Source organism: Athene cunicularia, assembly GCF_003259725.1.
Source record: "Athene cunicularia isolate RWA chromosome 1 unlocalized genomic scaffold, athCun1 chr1_part1, whole genome shotgun sequence".
Lineage (NCBI taxonomy): Eukaryota > Metazoa > Chordata > Aves > Strigiformes > Strigidae > Athene > Athene cunicularia.
The window spans coordinates 80,113,879-80,133,461 of NW_020799091.1; the positions used below are offsets into that span (position 1 = coordinate 80,113,879).

Sequence of the window (19,583 nt, forward strand, 5' to 3'; positions counted from 1 at the left end):
TTTTTTTTTTTTTTTTTTTTTTTTTTTTTTTTTTTTTTTTTTTTTTTTTTTTTTCCCTCCATCACCAAAAGCGAGGCGGGGGAACGACCTGCTCTGATGCTTTGTCTCTTTTGTGCTGGCTGCTGGAGATGAGCCTAGGCTTGACCTGACCATGATTCCAAGGACTGGCACTTCTTTTTTACCCCCAGTTTGTAGAGATCCAAACCTTCTCTTCCTGATTGTCAAGAAAAATAAATTATTGCTGAATTTGGGAATCTAGGCAGCACCAGCTTACTTTTCCCCTGCATCTCTCTGGAATCGTTTCTGGGATATTTTCCAAATCATCACAGAAAGCAGGAGGAATGAACCGGCAGCTAGTGAAAATTTTGACAACCTTGTTTGCATTTTTCTTAGAGACAAACCACTTCAGGTAGGTGATACAACGCTATGTGATGATATTTGTCAAAAGGTTGTGGAAATCATAACTATAAAGATACTACGTCACATTAACCTAGTTTGTTTGCTATATTTGAGAGTATTTAATGTTCGTTCTATATAGGCTATCCCTTTTACACTCAGAGACTCGTTGCTTGGTAACAAACACAAAAAATAATAATCTCAAGTTTGGGTGATCTATTTTCTGTTTCTGTGATTCAAAGACATGATTTTTCACTATCAATATAGCTAAAAACATTTTCTTCAGGTTTTCTTCCAAAATGCTAATTCTCTGCTCCCACTGGAGGTTGTTTAGGAAGTTGCTTTGGTTCCCTCCTCTTCAGGCTTTGGAAACGATTGAACCGGTTTTGTCAGTGATGTAGTTATCTGAAATTACAGAACCAGCCCTCTGATTTTGGGAAAACCCTGGATCAGACCAGTATTGTGCTCATTTAAAATACTAGCACGTATGATTGTTGTTAAATTTTTATTTAACATTTCAAGAGCTTTTGCTTCAGCTATTGACTATTTGCGGTGCAGAGCAAACAAGTCAGCCTTCTTTATTAACCAAAACACCATTTTAGCTGAGATTCATTTTTATACTGTACACTGCTCTGTATCTACATGTACACATATAAAGTGTTTTTATACGAGCAATGAGGTATATATACAGTGACAAAGTGAAATAGCATTTGTATTCGTGAGTCTGGTGGGATCACAACGCAACTTGTAACTAGTGGGCTCTGAATGAAAACAGAAGTAATTTGTACAGAAACATCCCAAATAAGTGCATTGGATTAATTTTCTAGTTTTTATTATCTTAACTGAATGGTTTTAGTATTTGTGGTGAATATAATCTATTATTTTATTAAAAATTAGAGATATTTTGTAATGGTACCATGTCATTGACAAAAGCAAAAAGAAGCAACTGTCCCCAGTAAATGGAACCTGAAAAAACCGCGGGGAATCATACCACGAGAATTTACTATCACCTTGCATTTTAACAATTCTAGTGCATTTGTAAGGGCATAAAGGGTCTGATATTTACTTCTCATTTCAGATGCTCACATGTATATCTAATTTGTTTATTCTTGTGTATAGATGCACGAAGAAAACCCATGAAACACTCCTGAAACTGAGTAGTTTCTTTTGGGCAAATATATAGAAAACACAGTCATAGAATTACTTTTAATATAGCTCAAAGATTATGTGGAAACATAAACACAATGAAATTGGTTATTTAAGAATCAAGAAAATGCTTTATGATGAAATCTGTGCTTTTACACAACAGATATAACCATTTAATTCTAGTTTCTTTTTCCCTAGGGAACAACCATGAGAAACTCCTAAATTCTATTTCTCTGAAATATGTAATGTGCTTGCAATATGTTATATGCTATGTACACAGAGTTTTGAATGTATGATATGGTACCAGAAGTTTGCTCTAAAATCCTGAAAAGAGATGTGTTCCAAGAGCTTGCATATAAATACCATCTGGTGATAATACCGATAAATTTTATTACTTAATGTTCATTGGTAAAAAATCCCTAAGATCAGATGTGACTGATTCTGGAACCCTTTTTGCAGTGTTGGGGAAGAATCCAGACAGACACTACCATGATTTAAATCTTTGTTGGGTAGCATCTGTAAAATACATTTTTTTGCACTTATATCCTCCCCAACATTAACGAAACCAAAATTTTTCAGTGTTGCTCGGTGAATCTTGCCAGCTATTGTTTGGAAGTTTAAGACCATCTTAAACCAGTGCTAACATATAGTTTTAACAGCATATATGTAATTAAAGCAATGATACTAAATAGGATATCAAAGTGTCTGCAAGATTGCTCTACACATTAAGATGAAGAGTAAATTGAATCTTTTAAATTCTTAAATCTGTAATTAATTCCTTTTTAAATTTTTTTTTTTTTTTTTTTTTTTTTTTTCTGAATTGCAAATTGTGTCCATACATACTACCTTAAGCTCATATTTATTTCTAGAATAAAGGTTTATGATGAAAACTAGACTATATTTTTTCTGTAAAAATACTGTTACATTCACTTAATTGAGACATTTTTATTTAGTGCTATAATTTCTCCATGACCTGAATACAATACAAACTAAATATTAGCTAATGGTGGCTAATAATTTATTTAGGACGACTTTCTGTAAAGAACATGATTCAAGATCTGGAAAATCCCCCTCACAGACCCTGTCTCCTTCAGATTTTTTGGACAAATTGATGGGAAGGACATCGGGGTATGATGCTAGAATCAGACCAAATTTTAAAGGTAAGTTTTTTTCAGACTTCTGATTGATTAATTAATTCATTATGTTTTGGTTTGAGGGTTTTACCTCTGTGTTCTGATCATCTTTTCAATAACTTCAATTTTCCAATGTGATAGTGTCATGGAGATCAGTTGATCCATGGAGAGAACTAGGAGAGCAGTGTAGGTATTATAATAAGGGTCCAGAGCTTGAAAACCCTCTTTTCACATGACAGTAATATTTAGCTGTCAGAGGTTGCTTCTGAAGACCTTATGAACCCCACATAATAAACAGGATTCCAGGTTCCACACTAAAATCAACTGACGTGACTTGTTCCTGAAATTTTTAAAACCCTGAAGACAATATCTTTAACACTCCTTTGCTGAGCTGTTGTCTTCTTTATAGCAGTGTCTCAAGAAAAGGTCTATGCTTTCATTTGACTTGAAAGAAGTAAAACCTTCTACCCCAAAATAGGGATATAGGAACCAAGGTGTGCACATAGAGGATTTTATCTTGTGAATGTTGACTGAATGATAAGAACCAATTTCTCAGGATTCCTACAAAATATAAAAAATATATCCTGTTTGTCACTTCCATGACTCTGCCTTTTTCTTCCAAAATTTGGTCTGAGTTGTAGAGAGTCACCACCACCATTCCAGCACAAAGAAGTCTGTGGACTGGAGGCTTGTTTTGCAACCATTGCGATTCACAGCAAGTTTTCTTTGCTGCGGTTCTGTAAATCCCTATGGAAGTGAGCACAGAATGTCTTGTGGTTTTTAATGCAAGTTGGGAGAGAAGTTTTCATTGCAAATATTTAACACTTCTGGAGAGCCTATAAATCCACCAAAAGTGGCTTTTCTATGCTGATTTAAAGCTCAGAATGTGGTTTTACAGTGAAAAACTGATAAAATGCTTCCTTCCTTCACAAATCTGATGCCAATGTGCATTTACACTGGTATCTATTGGCTTTAGTGATCGAAATGCATGTTCTCCTGTACTGAACCTTGTTGACAGTGCTGTGAAAGTTGATAACGACCAGAAAAAATAATTTCTTAGTCAGTGAATGAACTGTTAGAAAAGAAGAAGCTTGCATGTCAATGAGAAAAGTGTTTAATTAAATTCAGGTCAAAGATCAGCTGCTTCTCTCTGTTCCACATGTGCAAATTAAAAGATTTGGAACAAAGTGCCTTTTTTGACTGCTTCCTATGCCTGAATGAGGAGGAACCTAGTATAGCTTTCAGATCCAAAGGTTTGAAAGCTGACGTTAGAAAAGTTCTAGCCAGGAAAGTCTTAAGCTTTAATTTCAGAATAGTTTTCAAAGTCCTTATTGAGTTCCTGGAGTCCACATTAGCTTGTAGTAAGTAACATTGCATTAGCTGTCAACATTCATTTTGTGCATTTGCACAAGTGTTTGCGAAGTTTTAGAGAATGCAAATGAAGGCAGAAATTGCCGGAACGGAGCAAGGTAGCAGTCATTAAGAGCTTATTCCTGCCCTTTATATGGGAGAGACATTAAAAGACTTCTACTTAATCTCTTTTAGCTCAGATAAAACCAGGAATAGTAGCAGTCCCTGTACATGGGACAACTTATAGACAGCTCTTTATTGTTCCCCAGTACGTGTCTAAAACCATTTTGTAAAAAACAGGAGACAGATTCACAGATTTGTTGCCTTGATGTTCAAGTAGGCAGAGCAGGTATGGTGTGCATGATGTTGTATGGTACGTGCTGAGCTGTTTGGCAGACACTGCTGCCCTTAAGTCCCATGGTTTCTTTGTGTTCCCAAAGGAAAACTGCTGCCTGATGGCACCTATGAACCCTTAATAGAAAACAATCTGCCATTCTTAATTTTGTTGGGTTTGTTTTTGGTTGGTTTTTTTTGTTTGTTTTTTTTTTTTTTTTCTTTATTAAGCCACTTTCCAGAACAGGACAGTACTTTGCAACAGTTTGAACTGATAAACAAATCTCCAGTGCTTTTTCATAACTCCACATCTCTGAGCTCTCCTGGAGCTCTCAGTCTTCTGGTGAGGGATCTGAAAGGTTTTCTTGTTCTTTGCTATTTTCTTTTGAAAGGTATTTTGTATTCCAGAGTTCAGAAATAGAGAGTCAAGTCATGCAGTTTTGAACTTCACATCACCAGTCAAATCCTTGTCAGCTGATAACCATTTTTATTAGTTAATGAGGCACACCCATGTTCTAGTTGCCTGTCTTGTTAACTTTTTTTAAAAAAATTGAAAATACTTATTGTTCTATATTATATATTTTTTTTCCTTTCAAAGAATAATAAGTGCGTCTGCAAAGAGATCAAAAATTAAATTCATCTTGCATGGAGTTAGGTATTATAAAATGTTTTTTGTACTGAGTCTTTACTGTGACCATAATACAAATTGTTTCAATTTCTAACATTCATTGATCTGTTTGAGATCTTTTCTGGGATATGGGATATTATACAGTACTTATACTCTAAAACACATAGATGGATGGATGTATGAAATGTTCAATTATTACCTAGTTCATAATATTTTTTTGTGTTTTAAGACAAGGATTTGTAAGTATAAAAGGTCTGCAGGAAAAATGGCTCAAACTAGGGATCTGCTATCTGGCTTTGCATGCAGTCTGGAGTTAATATTTGTTTCCTGTGTTTCACAAAAGATGTTGTCGATCAAGATAGTTGGGCCACTACTCGTGCATTTGTCTAGCTTTTTCTGCTTTAGAGTAGTTACACAACTTTCTCTGAGTCCACGTAGGCATTTTAAAGTGTCGGAAAAGCCCGATTTCATGAAAAGGCAACTGTCTAGAACCCATTTATCTTATGCCACTGATTATACAATAATTAAATATACTTTTATGACTAGCCTGAATTACTGGAAAACAGCAGCTATTTGATTAATTTGTGGAATAAAGGCTACTCATTCTAAAGAGAAAGGAAAATGCTACTTACTGGAACAAGGTGTTTTATCCAGATAAGGCATTTCATCCTTAGTTACTGCTTTTCCATAACTTGCTCTTGCGAATTAGAAAATTCAGGAAGATAGTGGAAGAACAACAGGTGAATATTTAAATATTTAGATATTAGCAACAGGTTTTTTTGCTTTCTGTTTTTTGTTTGAGCTGTAGTGTTTTTTTCAGAAGTACTGCATACTGAAAGATCCTTTCTTTTTTGTATCTTTCTGTCTCATACAATCATTTGAAAGCAGAGGAACAGATTTCTGGTTCTTCTTGACACATCAAGTGATTGGGTACAAGATGACCAGGCACTGAAAGGGACTGTCCCCCTGCTGCACAGCCAGAGAGAAGTGCCAGAGTGACAGCTCTCAGAATTGCCTTTCTTTAATCACCGTCTGTCAGATACTTCATGCATACTTTTTTCATCTTACTATTTAATTTGAATAGGCGTAAGGACACAGAGGGGAATACTTTTAAATGTAAATATGAAGACTGCAATCTAATACTAATTGAAGTCCCTGAGAGTCTTTCTGTTGACAGCAAACATACACTCGTGGTCCTATGAGTTGATTTGCTGTTTCTTCTTCAATTATAGCATCAATTGAATGTGGTTTCTGCAAAGTAATAAAAAGTGAAACCTGCATGATGTATTTTTTACCTGATTAATATTTTTTTTAATGATAAAACCCAACAAGAACAAATCAGAACAATGTATTTTACTTTCTCCACTGCTTACTTTGCTTTCCTCAACAAAACTAGAACTAACAGAATGGGGCACCTGTGTTATAAAACTAGACAAGAATTTGCTTTCTCACTGGTAGAAACCAGGGATAGTGAAGAAGTATCTTACGTTAGTGTATATTCATCTCAGGCTCCCTCAAGAGAGCTGTGTGCAATGTCATGATACGAGGACTCAATCTCCAACTTAATCACAACATGAGACTTGGGGCTAATGGAAAGTCAACCTGAATTTAAAATTTCCTAGCAGCTGTTGACTTTCAAAGGTTACTAAATTATTTCCATTTTTTAACACTTTTATCTTCTAAAACCACTTAAAATCTAAACATAAGCTAGAAATTACCATATAGAGAAAACTATTTGTCAACAGGCACTACTATGTCCTTTATGACAGATACTTTACATAGTAGACTGGCTGCCATGTACTGGGTGGAGAGAAGGGGCATTTATCTTTTGCTATAGAAATAATCTGCAATGAAGGTGACAGTGATTTTCTTTTGTATTGAATTTCATTCAATGTTTTAAGTGCATTCTTTTCCATTAAGTCATTATTTGCTAAAAAATATTCTGATTTTTATGGAGTTGCATGGAGGCATAGAACAACAGTGCTCATTAACGTTTCCCTCATCACTGGATGGTGCAATGCAGTGTGAATTCACTTGCCCAAGAGCTGCTGTTTCTGAACTCAGAGAAGTCTTGTTAGAAGGATGCAGTTTGTGGGTGTAGTGACTGTAGTTATAAAAGATTAATCTGCGATTACAGCGGTGTAATGTCATTTTCATGCCAAGTCAGTGGGTTTATATCTGAATAATAAACACACAGACTAATTAATTTACTGAAAATTAGCTTGACAACTGTTACAGGAGATGGCTTATGCACTTTAATACTTTAACTCCTTGGCAGCAAGGGTCAGTTTTCCCCACATGTTCAAGCCCATTGCTTACTTATTTGGCCCCTGAATTGAGAAGTAATGCGATACTTTAAAAAGCATGAACAGAAACCACCGAATGACATTTAAGAGTGAAATTAATGGCATCATGCTATAAAAATAAAACCAGCTTCTATGTACATGCTAAGAAGAGGAAATATCTGCAGAGGTTGATCTTAATCTAGACATGACACTTCACAGTAAATACATGTTGGAAAAGCAACCTGTAAATACATATAAAAGTTGAAAAACATACTTAAGAGAGGCTGTGGGACTGCAGTGATTAGTTCTCCAGTGGTTAACAACCTTCCCAAAGCCAGACTTCAGTTGCTAACAGCTACTGGCCATGAAGCCAGATGCAGTGACTATCCTGCACTGGGCTTTTTTCCAGCCAGTTCAAAGGCTCAAAGAGCTGTCTCCAATGGAGACTCAAATCCCATTCAGACATGACAGCAGGTAGTAATGAAGTGCATGCTATTGGTGCATTCATGTTGCAAGGCATGGGCTGAAGGTTCGTTGTGGGAGAAGGGAGTCAGCCTGGACAGTTTTTTGACATGGCCAGGCCATTGCACTCCCTAAATATAGGTTGCTTGAGACGTGCAAGCATCCATTATTAGGGAGGTATGCTTCTGGTTTATTTTCTGCCTTGAAGCACATCTACAACTTTGCGCTGTTTTCAGATGAAGCTGTGTACACACATCAGGGGCAGGGTTAGATGCTGTACAAGGATCCTTACCCACAGGATACTGAGTTTGTTTGGTTTTGTTTTATTGTTATTCAACTACAAAAATGTAGCCAAGGAAATTATGTTCAGCCCCTGCCCTAGCTATGCACATTTTCATGCAGAAACTTTTAAACTGCAGTTATGCAAGGATCCTTTAACTGTGTTTCTTTTAAAACTGCTGGTAAAGATGGCTATGGAACTTGTCCTTTCCCTCTGCCTTTAATTTCAGGTCCTTTCCCAGACAGGAGTAGACTAGGAGAGTTGCATGGACAGTTAGGTTATGTCTAGGCTTCTAGACAAATGAGGCCAGACAGCAAGCTTAAACAGCCCTCATGATTATCTACGTTGCTTAGCTGTTTACTTATTTCCTGGATCACATTCCAAGCTTCCTGCAGCCAGTTCCTTCCAAAGCAAGTCAGAAAGGCTGTGAGCATACAGCAGTGTAAAGCACAGGCTAATCAATGCTGCTTGGCATCCAAGCTGAGGATTTGTCCCTACTCTTCTTTTATATTTAAAAGATTAGACACAGTGATTTGTATCATATTGGTGTGTTGCCTATATCAGAACCAATGATTTAATTAAGAGATATCAACGGATTTGGCTGTTGTCTTGGAATATTGGTCTGCTGCTGCATAAACTGCCGAAGGAATTTATGAAAAACTTATGTCAATGCAGAGCCAAAGACCTTTGCTATCAAAGCAGGAGACACTATTGTTTTGATCACGTTCTAATTCAATTGTATTGTTTTTATCACATTCAGTGTTGTGTTTAGATTTAAATTTTCTATGTAGTTGAAGCCAATGCCCTGGAGTCATTCATTAAGTATCTTGTATTTTGGCTGTCTTAGAAAATATGCAATTTATATATAGAATATATAAAAAAAAATGTACACTGAATTTACTATAAATATACACATTTACAAACTGTAAATCTATTACATATGGTGTTATAGTAACTAAGAATATGTATACATGAAAATATGCAGTTTTATTAGAGAAATTAATTTTCTCTTTTTCCCCTCTGGAAATATGAATATAAATCTCTGATTAAGTCATCAGAATATGTATGTTTGATGGTTCAGCTTCCAAATATGCATTTCACAGCCTTTTACACAAATGAGTGATTTAAACAGTCTGCAGAGAAGAGCACCCCAAACAATGCAGACAGGGTGGTAGACGTTCTGACAGCTCTAAGATTAAGGATGCACAGTGTCCGACATAAACAGTGACCTGCCGATGTCATAAACACCAAATCCATGGTCAAAATTCAAAATTTATAAATGTTCTGATTCTAGAAATATAAATGTTCTGATTCTAGAAACTATGCAAGATCTGAGCAGTACAGTTTATGAGAGAGAAGTGCCTTTTGTTAAATATTCATTTATAAAGAATAAATAGAGCAGCCTAGTGCCTCTCTGAACTGTTCTAGCTACCAGCAATCCTCGGGTATTGCAAGGGCATGAAGACACATTGACTACTCCTTATGCCTCAGCTACATGTTGGTGGCTGGGAAGGGTGGAAGTATAAAGGTTTCATGAGCCAATTAAAGAAGGAATCTTTCAAAACAGGACTTAGATAGAATATAAGTCCATAGACAAACAAACAAAAGGCCTTGGAAATCCCTGATCCATCTGCTATGTAATGCTAGCAGTGTATTACGGTTTTATTTTAAAGATTCTTACATTCTCTCAGATCAGCTCCTGAGTGCGCCCAGAACTACCCCAGGCTGCCTTACTTAGCACCTACCTCACTCCTAAGGCAAATCCTGTTCCATGCCTATCTCCCCCTAGGGACCAGGTATCTCAGAGCCTGCCTTATATTCAGAATAAGGGATTACTCTCAGGTAGATCTGTGATCACTTAGAAAACCCCACAAACACTATACAGTGTCTATGGGTGGCCTGCCGTCCTTTACAATATACAGAAGATTTTTGGTCCAGTTTCCCCTCAGCTTAAAGGGCTCAGTATCTCATCCAAATGACTATAAATGATTCTAAGTGGCCCATTTTGCAGCAAAAAAAATTAAAACTTCACTAAGCCAGGGAGTAAATACAAGAAAAACATGGCTTTTCAACCTTATGGTGTAGCTACTTGTCTGAGAGGGGAGAGCCTTTACTCTTGACCATTTTGTTGTGATGCACAGAAGTGACAGTTGTAGCCATTACCCCTTAGGGGCAGCTGATTTAACTGTTACAGGAAATGTTGTAAGGACAGGGATTGACAGTTGCACTTCTCTCACTCTTCCTGATAATCGCCCTGATCACTAGGATACAAATGTGTGTGAAAGCACTTTCTCACTTTCTTCAAATGTTGTATCCTACGTGCTTTGCTGCACAACTTGCTGGGTTCAGTAGGCTATACACATGTATTAAATATTTTTTAAAGTAATCATAGCTGCACTTTAGGATGAATCCCATCTCCTCTGAATAGGAGAGAGTGAGAGATATTCCACCCCACTTTCCAAGAAACCGACAGTCCTGTAGCCTAGGAGGTGCAAGTTTACATCCCTTCAGAGTCAGGTATATAAGCTGCTAGAAAGGACTCTTTCTGCATGAAATCTCTCAATGTTTTGTTATTAGCTATAAAACCGGCTGTGTTTTAGAAGGAAAGACTAAAATTCTTGACTGATTTTTCAAAGTAAGATTGTATGTGTTGACTTGGTGGAGAACAGTCTGAGCAGCTGATCCTGAATGAGGTACCTCAACCTTGCTGAGAAGTAGGGTTTCAGGAGGGCTCCCAAAGATCCTGTTGCAAATTATTTGCTCTCTGCAAGTGATACCACACTGTGCTGAAACATCGTGCTCTACCACAGACTATATGAGGTCCTTAGGGTTCCTCCACAAGGGTCTGCGTGTTACACACCAAAGCATCAGACACTGCAACTCCTTCCGCTTGTGATGGTGCTGAGATTTTTTTGGTTATAGCAAACAGTGAGCTGTCCAGGGAAGCACAGTAGCAGTATGATGCTTTTCCCTGAAAGCTACTAACACCTACCTCTGTGTTTCTGTGTCTCCAAAGCCTAGGTCTGCATGGAAGCAACTGGGCTTACCTGCAACTAGCTGAATTGTGGGCACTTTCCCTTAAAGAATAGTAACTGATAATTGATTCACACTGCATGAACAAACTCATTCTTCCTGCATCCTGGAAACACAACTATGGATTATCTCCCTTGCTTTTGTACTTGGGGAAATATAGCTGAGAAGAGGCTAAATGCTTTCCTTAAACCAGCATAGTTAGTCAGGAAAAAAACTAGGATTAAAATTTACTAGATCAATACTCATTATGTTAGGCTGCCTCTAATGACTACAGTCCCAATGGGTGGTCTCTTTATGTTTTCATCTTAGGCTATAAAACTGTCTTATCAGGGTTGTTGTTTCTTCTTGTGCTGTTTACTGTGTCTAATAAAGAATTATCCCTAAATAATAAATCAAATAACTAACAATATATCTGGAATGCTGCTATAAACTCACACTGCAATTTAAAGCAGTTGTTGAAGAGATATATGCAAATTACATGCATGGGGCCAAACAAGGAGCATATGTAAAAACTCCTTTTTTGTCAGATGTGAATATAGCCTGTTGCTTGTACATAAACACATGCAAATACTCTCCCCCATGCCAAACTAAAATGAAAATGTAGCCACTCCACATAAGTTTCAGACTGCAGCAATTATCCTTTCCAGACAGTGATATCCCATCAGATGGAGCAGTCTGAGGTGTTAAAAGCATTTGGTCAGTCCTGGTTACAGGAGCCATCCTAAAAATAAGCATCTGGGAGAATTTTACAGTTCTTTGGCTCCATACCCCTGAGAATTTTGCTTTTGTCACACTTCTGAGGTGTGTTTTGTGTGCAGCACACACAATCTGTCTAAATCAGATTTAAACTTTTTTTTTTAAAAAAAAAAAGCAAAACCCAAAAAACCTTCAACTTATCAAACTTATAAGTAATTAGGGACAGGCTCAATTCAGGCCAATAAACTCCCCAGTGTGTATATAGTCTCATTTGAATGACTTTGTAGAAGACTTCTACTCAACATGAATATTGGTGGTAGAAACCAGAAAAAGACCAGCTGCCGTGACCCTGCAACATGCTTTATGTCAGTAGAACTCTGAGCCTATGTGAAAGCCATGTGATGCTCCTGACAGCAATATAGTGAGCATTCTGCATCAAAGAACTGGTTTGGTATTGATAAAAAAGGTAAGCCAGTCAGTTTATAAGATGCTTATTTTCTAGGCTGGTGAAGAGTTCTTATTCCCTCTCCCAATCTTTCAGCCATTTTATATATAGGAAGAACTGATAGCTGAAAAAAAAATGCTGGTAGAAGACACCCAAGATGTGCCTTAAGGTTGTCTTGCAGTTACAAGACAGATCCTTTCTGGTAGGCAGAATGTGGGAGACCACATAGGAGGTTCCTAAGCGGAGACGGGATGTGTGAAGGAGAGGGATAGGGAACTGAGCTAAACATGTAACAGATCAGCTGATGGGAGCATTGAAGCTGAGAGACAGGAGAGAGGAATTAATTTCATAGTAATATTCTGCACAGATTGTATGGAAATGAGTTGAACTATAAGGAGCTAAAAAAAGGGAAAGATTTGAAAGTAAAAGGAAAATTTTATTTTATTTGTGCGAGCTGTGGTAAGCATATGGGTCTGTGTGTCTCTGACCAGTTGCAGGCTGCCATCTATATCAGCTCCTGACCATTTCCGCTGTCATTTGTCCCTATGCCTGAGCCATCCCATTTGTCTAAATCCCATTGTTCATCTGTGTCCAATGTATCATTTGGTGTATAATTCCCTAACAGCCATAAATCAACATCTGCTCAGTAATATTAACCACCCAAACTGTTCTTTTTCTTCAAGTCTTACATATGCATTATGACAGTAAAGCAAGGAAAATTATGGAGACATTAAAGGAAAATCTGGAAGAGCTGTGAAATAAAATGTATGTCCAAGGCTCAGAGGGACAAAAAAGGAGTTAAAATTTATTCTAAGACCTCTCTGTGGCCACAGAGAGAAGTATTGACCAAACCCTGTATTTGAGATTGTACCTACTGAGCTTCCAGTAAATTCTGTAACACAAGATCAGAATCACAGAGAAGGAGTAAAGTAAAAAATATCTAGAGAGAAAGGAACAAAGTATTAATTGTAATTTTTTAAAAATAAATGTTTTGAGAGGAGTATGCTGATCAGAATGAAGCAGTTAATTCTGACTGAAAATAGAAACCTAGACTGGTGGACAACATTTCAATATTTTTATTAAAACTTTTTTTTTTTTTTTTTTTCCTAAAGTAGATCTTCCCTCTTGCCTTCTCTTCTCAGTGAACATGTTTTACTTTGTGGTCTCTCAGATGAGTTGGCTACACTGACTTTGTAAAACAATATTAAGATTACTCAGGAGGAGTCTGACTGTCCCTATGCTGGAGTGTATATTTGTTGACTAGAGATGGAGCATCATCTTTTATTTAACCACATCCAGGAGAGTCCCAGACCTGTGCACACATTATGCAGCTCACATGCTGATCAGAAGCACAGAGCTCTCTCTTCATTAATGTGAAGCAACCGAGTAGATTTTCAGAATCAGGTGCGAGGAGCATCTCTGCTACCTGCTCCCACTGAGGCTGAGAGCCTTTGCCTTTCCATTTGCTCACCTCAGTGAGCATTTCTTTGTGATAATAAAAGAAATAGGTGCCTGGAACTTTTCATGTCATAAGAAAAGCAATCAGTTCAATTTCCCCAAATACTACCCGTTGCTCTGTTGCATCAGAGGAAGGAAGACTACAGAAAGAGATGCCTTGCAGTGGGGTGCTTGTCATGACTTGAAATGGAAAGATTTGAAAGAAGAATGGAGAGCTCAGGGAAAAAAAAATAGTTTGATGGACATACGAAGAACTAAAGCATTTATTTGTATATTTTCAAAGTTGACATAAGTACGAAGTAACTTTGCACTGTAGGCTTGGAGTTCCAATGGGAAGTTTCCAGATGTAAGATTTCTGATTCACTGTTGTTTAGATTTATTTCCACAAACTCATTTGCACATGGAAGGCTTTAGCTCTGGGACTGTCTGCACTCAGTCACAAGTGCGACTGAGCCTTGTGTAGAAATATCTCAGTTAACTTTCAAGTAATTTGCTCAGAGGTGTGCTGTACCACACTGAGATGATACAAAGCTCAGCACAAGCTATAATGCCTGAGGTTAATGGCCTCCAGTGAATTCAAGCCTGCCATGACTACACTGGTAGCAGCCCTCAAACTACCTATGTGAAAGCCTGCTCTGGTGCATTTATACAATCCATTGTGACTGAAATGGCTATATATTTTTTGTAGACTATCTCAGCTTAGCTGGGTAAATCAAGAGCATGTCAACTGTTTAAAGGGCTTTTTATTTCTGAGCTCCTGTTTTGTGAAGTGAAATAAAATAGTGTCTGAAAATTGTTCTTGTGCAGTGTCTATTAGATAACCTATGTGGAAATATCCCACTACACCCCAGAGCTGACAGTAATATGTCTCTCATATCCACCTCAGAAGAAAGAGGCAGGAAAGAATGAACACATCATATGGAATATCCTGTAATGCCAAATGCAGAAGTGAAGAGGTTTTGTAGTGTGAGACTTACCATCCTCTTCCAAAGCTGGTTCTGTGGACAAAGGCATTCACTGAATGTGAAGCATGACAATCCAACAATTTTCACAAGCACTTTAAGGCACAAAAAAGTGCATCTTAGCAGGGATTCTCCTTCCATGACATGTTGATAGGATTTTACCAGCATGACTCCCATTACATTTAGCAATAGTCCCACAGCAGAAAACTGACATGTCACTTCAGAAATTGATTACTCACTGTTTGACCTCAGACTATGTCAATGTATGTATATATATATATATATACAGCTTTAGCTTTACTTACTCAAGACTTTTTCTTTCTGTGACTCATTATATAACCACCTGCATCTGACAATCACTAGAGTATTTGTCTTATGAAGCCTCAGTGATATTATATTTTGCTGAAAAAGAGCTTTCAATTTTGGAATGTCACATGCCCTTTTTATATCCAGGTCATATCATAAGGCATATTTTTGCTTGGATGTTTTTTCAAGTTACCCATGTGAAGGGAAGTAGCTTAAATCTTGATGTAAGAGATCATATCTTGATGCCATTTTGTTTATTTATATTTGTGTGTGTGACTGCAGTGCACTTCTGGAAATAGGCAGTTGGAACTAGGGAAAAATTGTACTTTCCTCTATCTTTAATGCTTTCCTACTGATTCCAGTCAGTTTTGCCTCTATCTCTTGCCTACTTTGGGTAGGACATGCTAAGTCTCCTCCAGTTTGTAAATACCATTGCCATAAGTGGTGTTGGTCACATATATTCCTCAGACACTTGGTAGTATTTGGGCTCAGTGATATCCCTGGGAATGAGAGTCCTAAAAAGGATTTAGGCACCTAAATATCTCTTTAGGTCTTGGTCTGGCTCTGTAAGTGCCTTCATGTCTCTTAGCCTTATTCTGTTGATCATAAATGTATATTGATATCACAGAATATGATTCTGAGTCTCAGATGCAACAGTAAGCACCCAAAACTTGCTACATTCCCACCAGGAAATACAGCATTCTTAGCAAGCTAAGTTATTACATATGACAGATGAACTTTCAGAGGATGTTGGTTTTAGCTTGATGAAGCAGAAAAATAATTTTGTCTTTATTTGATTTTTCCAGCACATTGCATCAGCGCGAAGTACCATACAATTACTGTATTTCAGAGGTCCCTGAGATCTCTGCCCTTGCAGGGTTTTTTTCACTTTTGGAGGGTTTTGTTGTTTGTTTGTTTAGTATGTAGAATTGTCATCAATTAATAATAAAAGTGACATGAGTAATAATTTCTGTGGTACATTGGACTGTGGTGAATACTTCTAAAGGAGAAGGAATTCTTGGTTTACTGGGCATGCTTATACTTAGGCAGTCAGGGTGATGCACTCCACAGAAATCCCATAGAAAGACAACCTCATAAATGAAAGGCATCACTGACCAACAAGAAATGTCCCCTTGATTTGTAAGCCTTTGGGGAACTACGTTATCCTAGTGTCATTAATTTTGCTTCCTGTGACTGATACATTTCCCTTGCTGTTAATGCTCTAATGAGATGATGATGTTTAAATGGAGGAAAACATTGATTTTGCCCAAAGGCAGAATGATAGGGAAAGAGAGAAGGCTTACATAGATACTTGCAATAAAGACTACCTGTTGTCTACATCCTGCTTTTTTACTAGAACCTTAAGTAAACTTGTTAAATCCTGTGAATTTTCTTGACAGAGTTGGACTATGCATTATACAGATCCTTGAAAACAAGTGTACAAGCTGCACTGCTTCTGGCGTAGCTGCAGGATCCCTGTGTCTCAGAGGAACCTTTTGAGTGTATCAAAGCTGCCTTTCTCTCCCTGGCCCAATATCCATGGTTCCTGGCCAAAGGACTGGCTGAGCTTCCTTTGATAGCACTTCTGCAGTCCTTACCTTGCCTGCTGCACTGTGAGCAGGGAGGAAGCTAGGATGATAAACAACTTGCTCCTGCCTAATGACCATGGCCAGCTGAGTTGTTCCAGCTCCCTGCTGTCTGGCTTACAGGCATGTTCCTGCAGGGCCATGTAGAGATGCACTGGCAAGATCTTGGTAATTCAGGCACCTGTAGTATTGCAGCTGCAAAAGCAGAGCCCTCTACAGGGGTTAGCTCTGTTTCAGGTCTTATAAGGGCTGTACTGGATATTGGAAGTTGTTCAGTTTGGTTGAGGAGAAACGGTTACTAAAACCCCAGCTGCCTTCAGAACTAGCAATTAATAAACCATCTCCAAGAAGTTCTGCTACCCTCCCCTGCTGTCATGGGATCTGTGTTACCAGTGCTCAGGTCAGCATGGGGGTCTTTGTTCTGTCCTCACCCACATTTCGGTCACCTCCCTCATTTGAGCTCGGACAAGGAATCCCTGCACCACAGATGAAGGAATGCTCAGCCGCTGGTGGGGACTGCCTCACTTTGCCCCTTGGTCCTGGTCCTAGATCCCTGCTCTAGCCCCACACTCAGGTGGGATTGCTTTTATTTTTTTCAAATAGTTCTGATGCTTATCCTGCTGACTGTGGTAAAGGCAGAAGGGCAGTTCAGGTCACCTTTCTCCCCTGTATACGGAACAAAATAAACCATCCAAGATGGTGGGAAAAAAACTGTCTCCATTGGCACATGGACCAAAGTCAGAAGGTAGATCAAAAAATACTACATAGAGAAAGACACAAGATTCTTCACAGATCTGTAAATATCTTGCCAATATTTTCGCTGTCATTCCATGAAGTGGTTCTGCCTCATTATCTCTCATTTTTGCTTCAACATCTCTGCTTTGCCCACAGTTCTGTGTGTGTGTACTGTATTTTAATTTGCATTACAAAACCCTTAATAAATACACATATCAAACAAAATTGACTAGTGCACAGGTATCATTTTAAATCTCTTGTATGATTATATTCCCACTAAGGACATTTTAGCTATAAGGCTGAAATTAATGTGAAGAGAAAAATGCTGTGAGGTGCAACCTGGAAACTCTACACCAAAAAGGCAGAACTGGGGTGAATGTGAGAATACAGATATGATTAGTTGCAGTTAGGATGATCTGCAAAGCAAGAGTACAAGTAAATTTTCTCAAGAACCTACCCAATGAAGGAAGCTTTGGGGCTGTGTTACCAATACTGGAGAATATTCAGCAAAAGCGACATTTAGCAGCTGGATGGGGCTCAGCGTACATCTTTCAGCACTCATCACTCAGCATGGGGACTCTCCCACACATTAGGATGGATTCACCCCCTCTGGCAGCTGACAAGGAAAAGATTCACTCTCTAGCTAGAAGGTAGCCAGATACAGCTACTTTCGGTACAGGAGCTATGAGGCAATATGCCACAGCAAATTCAGGGCAATATTTGGTATATTCAGGTTTACTGTCGGTAAGGTGATCAGATGAGTGCTGAGGACTTTCTGTAAGTGATAAGTGCCCTAAAGTCATAGGAGGTGTATGACACATTATAATGCCAGGGCTTTTCAAGGAGGTAGTGTATGGGAGAGTCCTGTCAACTGGCAGCAGCAGCAGCCCCTCTGGGGAAGCAGGGGGCTGAGAGCTGCAGAGAACAGAAGTGATATCTTAGTTCAGCTGTTTCTCAGAATACCATCTACTTTCTGGTGGATTTGAGCATTAGCTGCCTGTTTTGGGTTTGGTTTGGGTTTTTTTTTCTGAGTCCTTTCAAGAAGCAGACATTTTCCTTATGACTTTAAAAACACTTTCATTATCTAGAATGTGCCTGAAAGGCACCTAGACTGTTACCCTGTTGTATTAGAGGTCACAAAAGGAAAACTAAGGGGAAAAAAGGCTTTCATAATAAAGTATACTTTGCCTAATTTTTTAGAGGTAATGTTAACTTTTTTTAGATTTTGGGCAGTAAAGTAAAATTAAATGTTTCCATTGCCCTTGAAAAGTATTAGATTATGTTCCCAAATCTTGACTATACTTTGTAGAAGTTTACTGCTTTCATTTTAAATGAACTATAAGATTAGAAAAATCTTACAGGATGGTGTGTGAAATGTTTCATTGGAAAAAAATGATGCTGTGTGCCCTCTTTAAAATGCATTTCTTCCTTAAGATGTATAGAAAATTATACACCCTTTTCCCACTGGAATAATATCAACAAAGAAAAAAAAATCAATAAAAAAAAGAATAAAAGCATTCAGTGCTCAGTTAGTTATCTTTTTCTTATCTACTCCATTGGGCTAATTTTTCCTATGCACATTTAGAAAACCCATCACTAGCAGATTGACTTTAAGAGAAAGTTGGACTTTTAGCTTAAAATCTGTAAGTTATATGATCAAATGTTATTTTTTTATGATCCTCTGATAAGTATCTTTTGTCCTTATTCGGTTGTAAATCTTGCATGAAACTTTGGATGATTATGAAAAAATATAAATGATCAAAAAAAAAAATTGAACTGATGATATCTCACCAATAAAGCTCTTTCCAGAAAACTCTGAGAATGAAAAGTGCCATAGAATCATAATCATAGAATAATTTGTGTAAGGAGGGAACTTTAAAGGTCATCTAGTCCAACCGCCCTGAAATGACCAGGGACATCTCCAACTAGATCAGGTGTCTCAGAGCCCCGTCCAACCTGACAATGTTGCCAGGGATGGGACATCTATCACCACTCTGGGCAACCTGTTCCAGTGTTTCTCCACCCTCACAGTAAAAAATTCCTTTCTTATATCTAGTCTAAATCTACCCTCTTTCAGTTTAAAACCATTACTCTTTGTCCTATTGCTAGAGGCCCTGCTATAAAGTTTGTCCCTGTTATGACTTTTAAAATATCATGGAGAGTGGCCTGGCAACTACATCAGCCAATTCCCTTGGGACACCGGGATATAGCTCATCAGGTTCCATAGACTTATGCCTATTCAGATTCCTCAGGTAGTCACAAACCAGATCTTCTCTATTGTGATGGTTTGACTTTGGCTAAATGCCAGGTATCCACCAAGTCTCTCTATCACTTCCCCCACCCCCCCCC

General features: G+C 38.0%; 1 protein-coding gene across 5 annotated transcripts in view; it reads left to right on the top strand.

Moving 5' to 3' along the window:
* Positions 1–19: 19 nt before the first annotated feature.
* GLRA2 (glycine receptor alpha 2) overlaps positions 20–19,583 on the top strand; it is a 131,489-nt gene continuing 111,925 nt past the window's right edge. For 4 of the 5 annotated variants that reach the window (XM_026868249.1, XM_026868266.1, XM_026868258.1 and 1 more), the window contains exons 1-2: positions 20–409; positions 2,569–2,702. In XM_026868249.1, coding sequence (XP_026724050.1) covers positions 342–409; positions 2,569–2,702 — 202 coding nt within the window. In that variant the 5' untranslated portion in view covers positions 20–341. Of the gene's footprint in view, positions 410–2,568; positions 2,703–19,583 lie in introns of those variants that run through there. The other variant, XM_026868284.1, reaches the window with a different exon arrangement.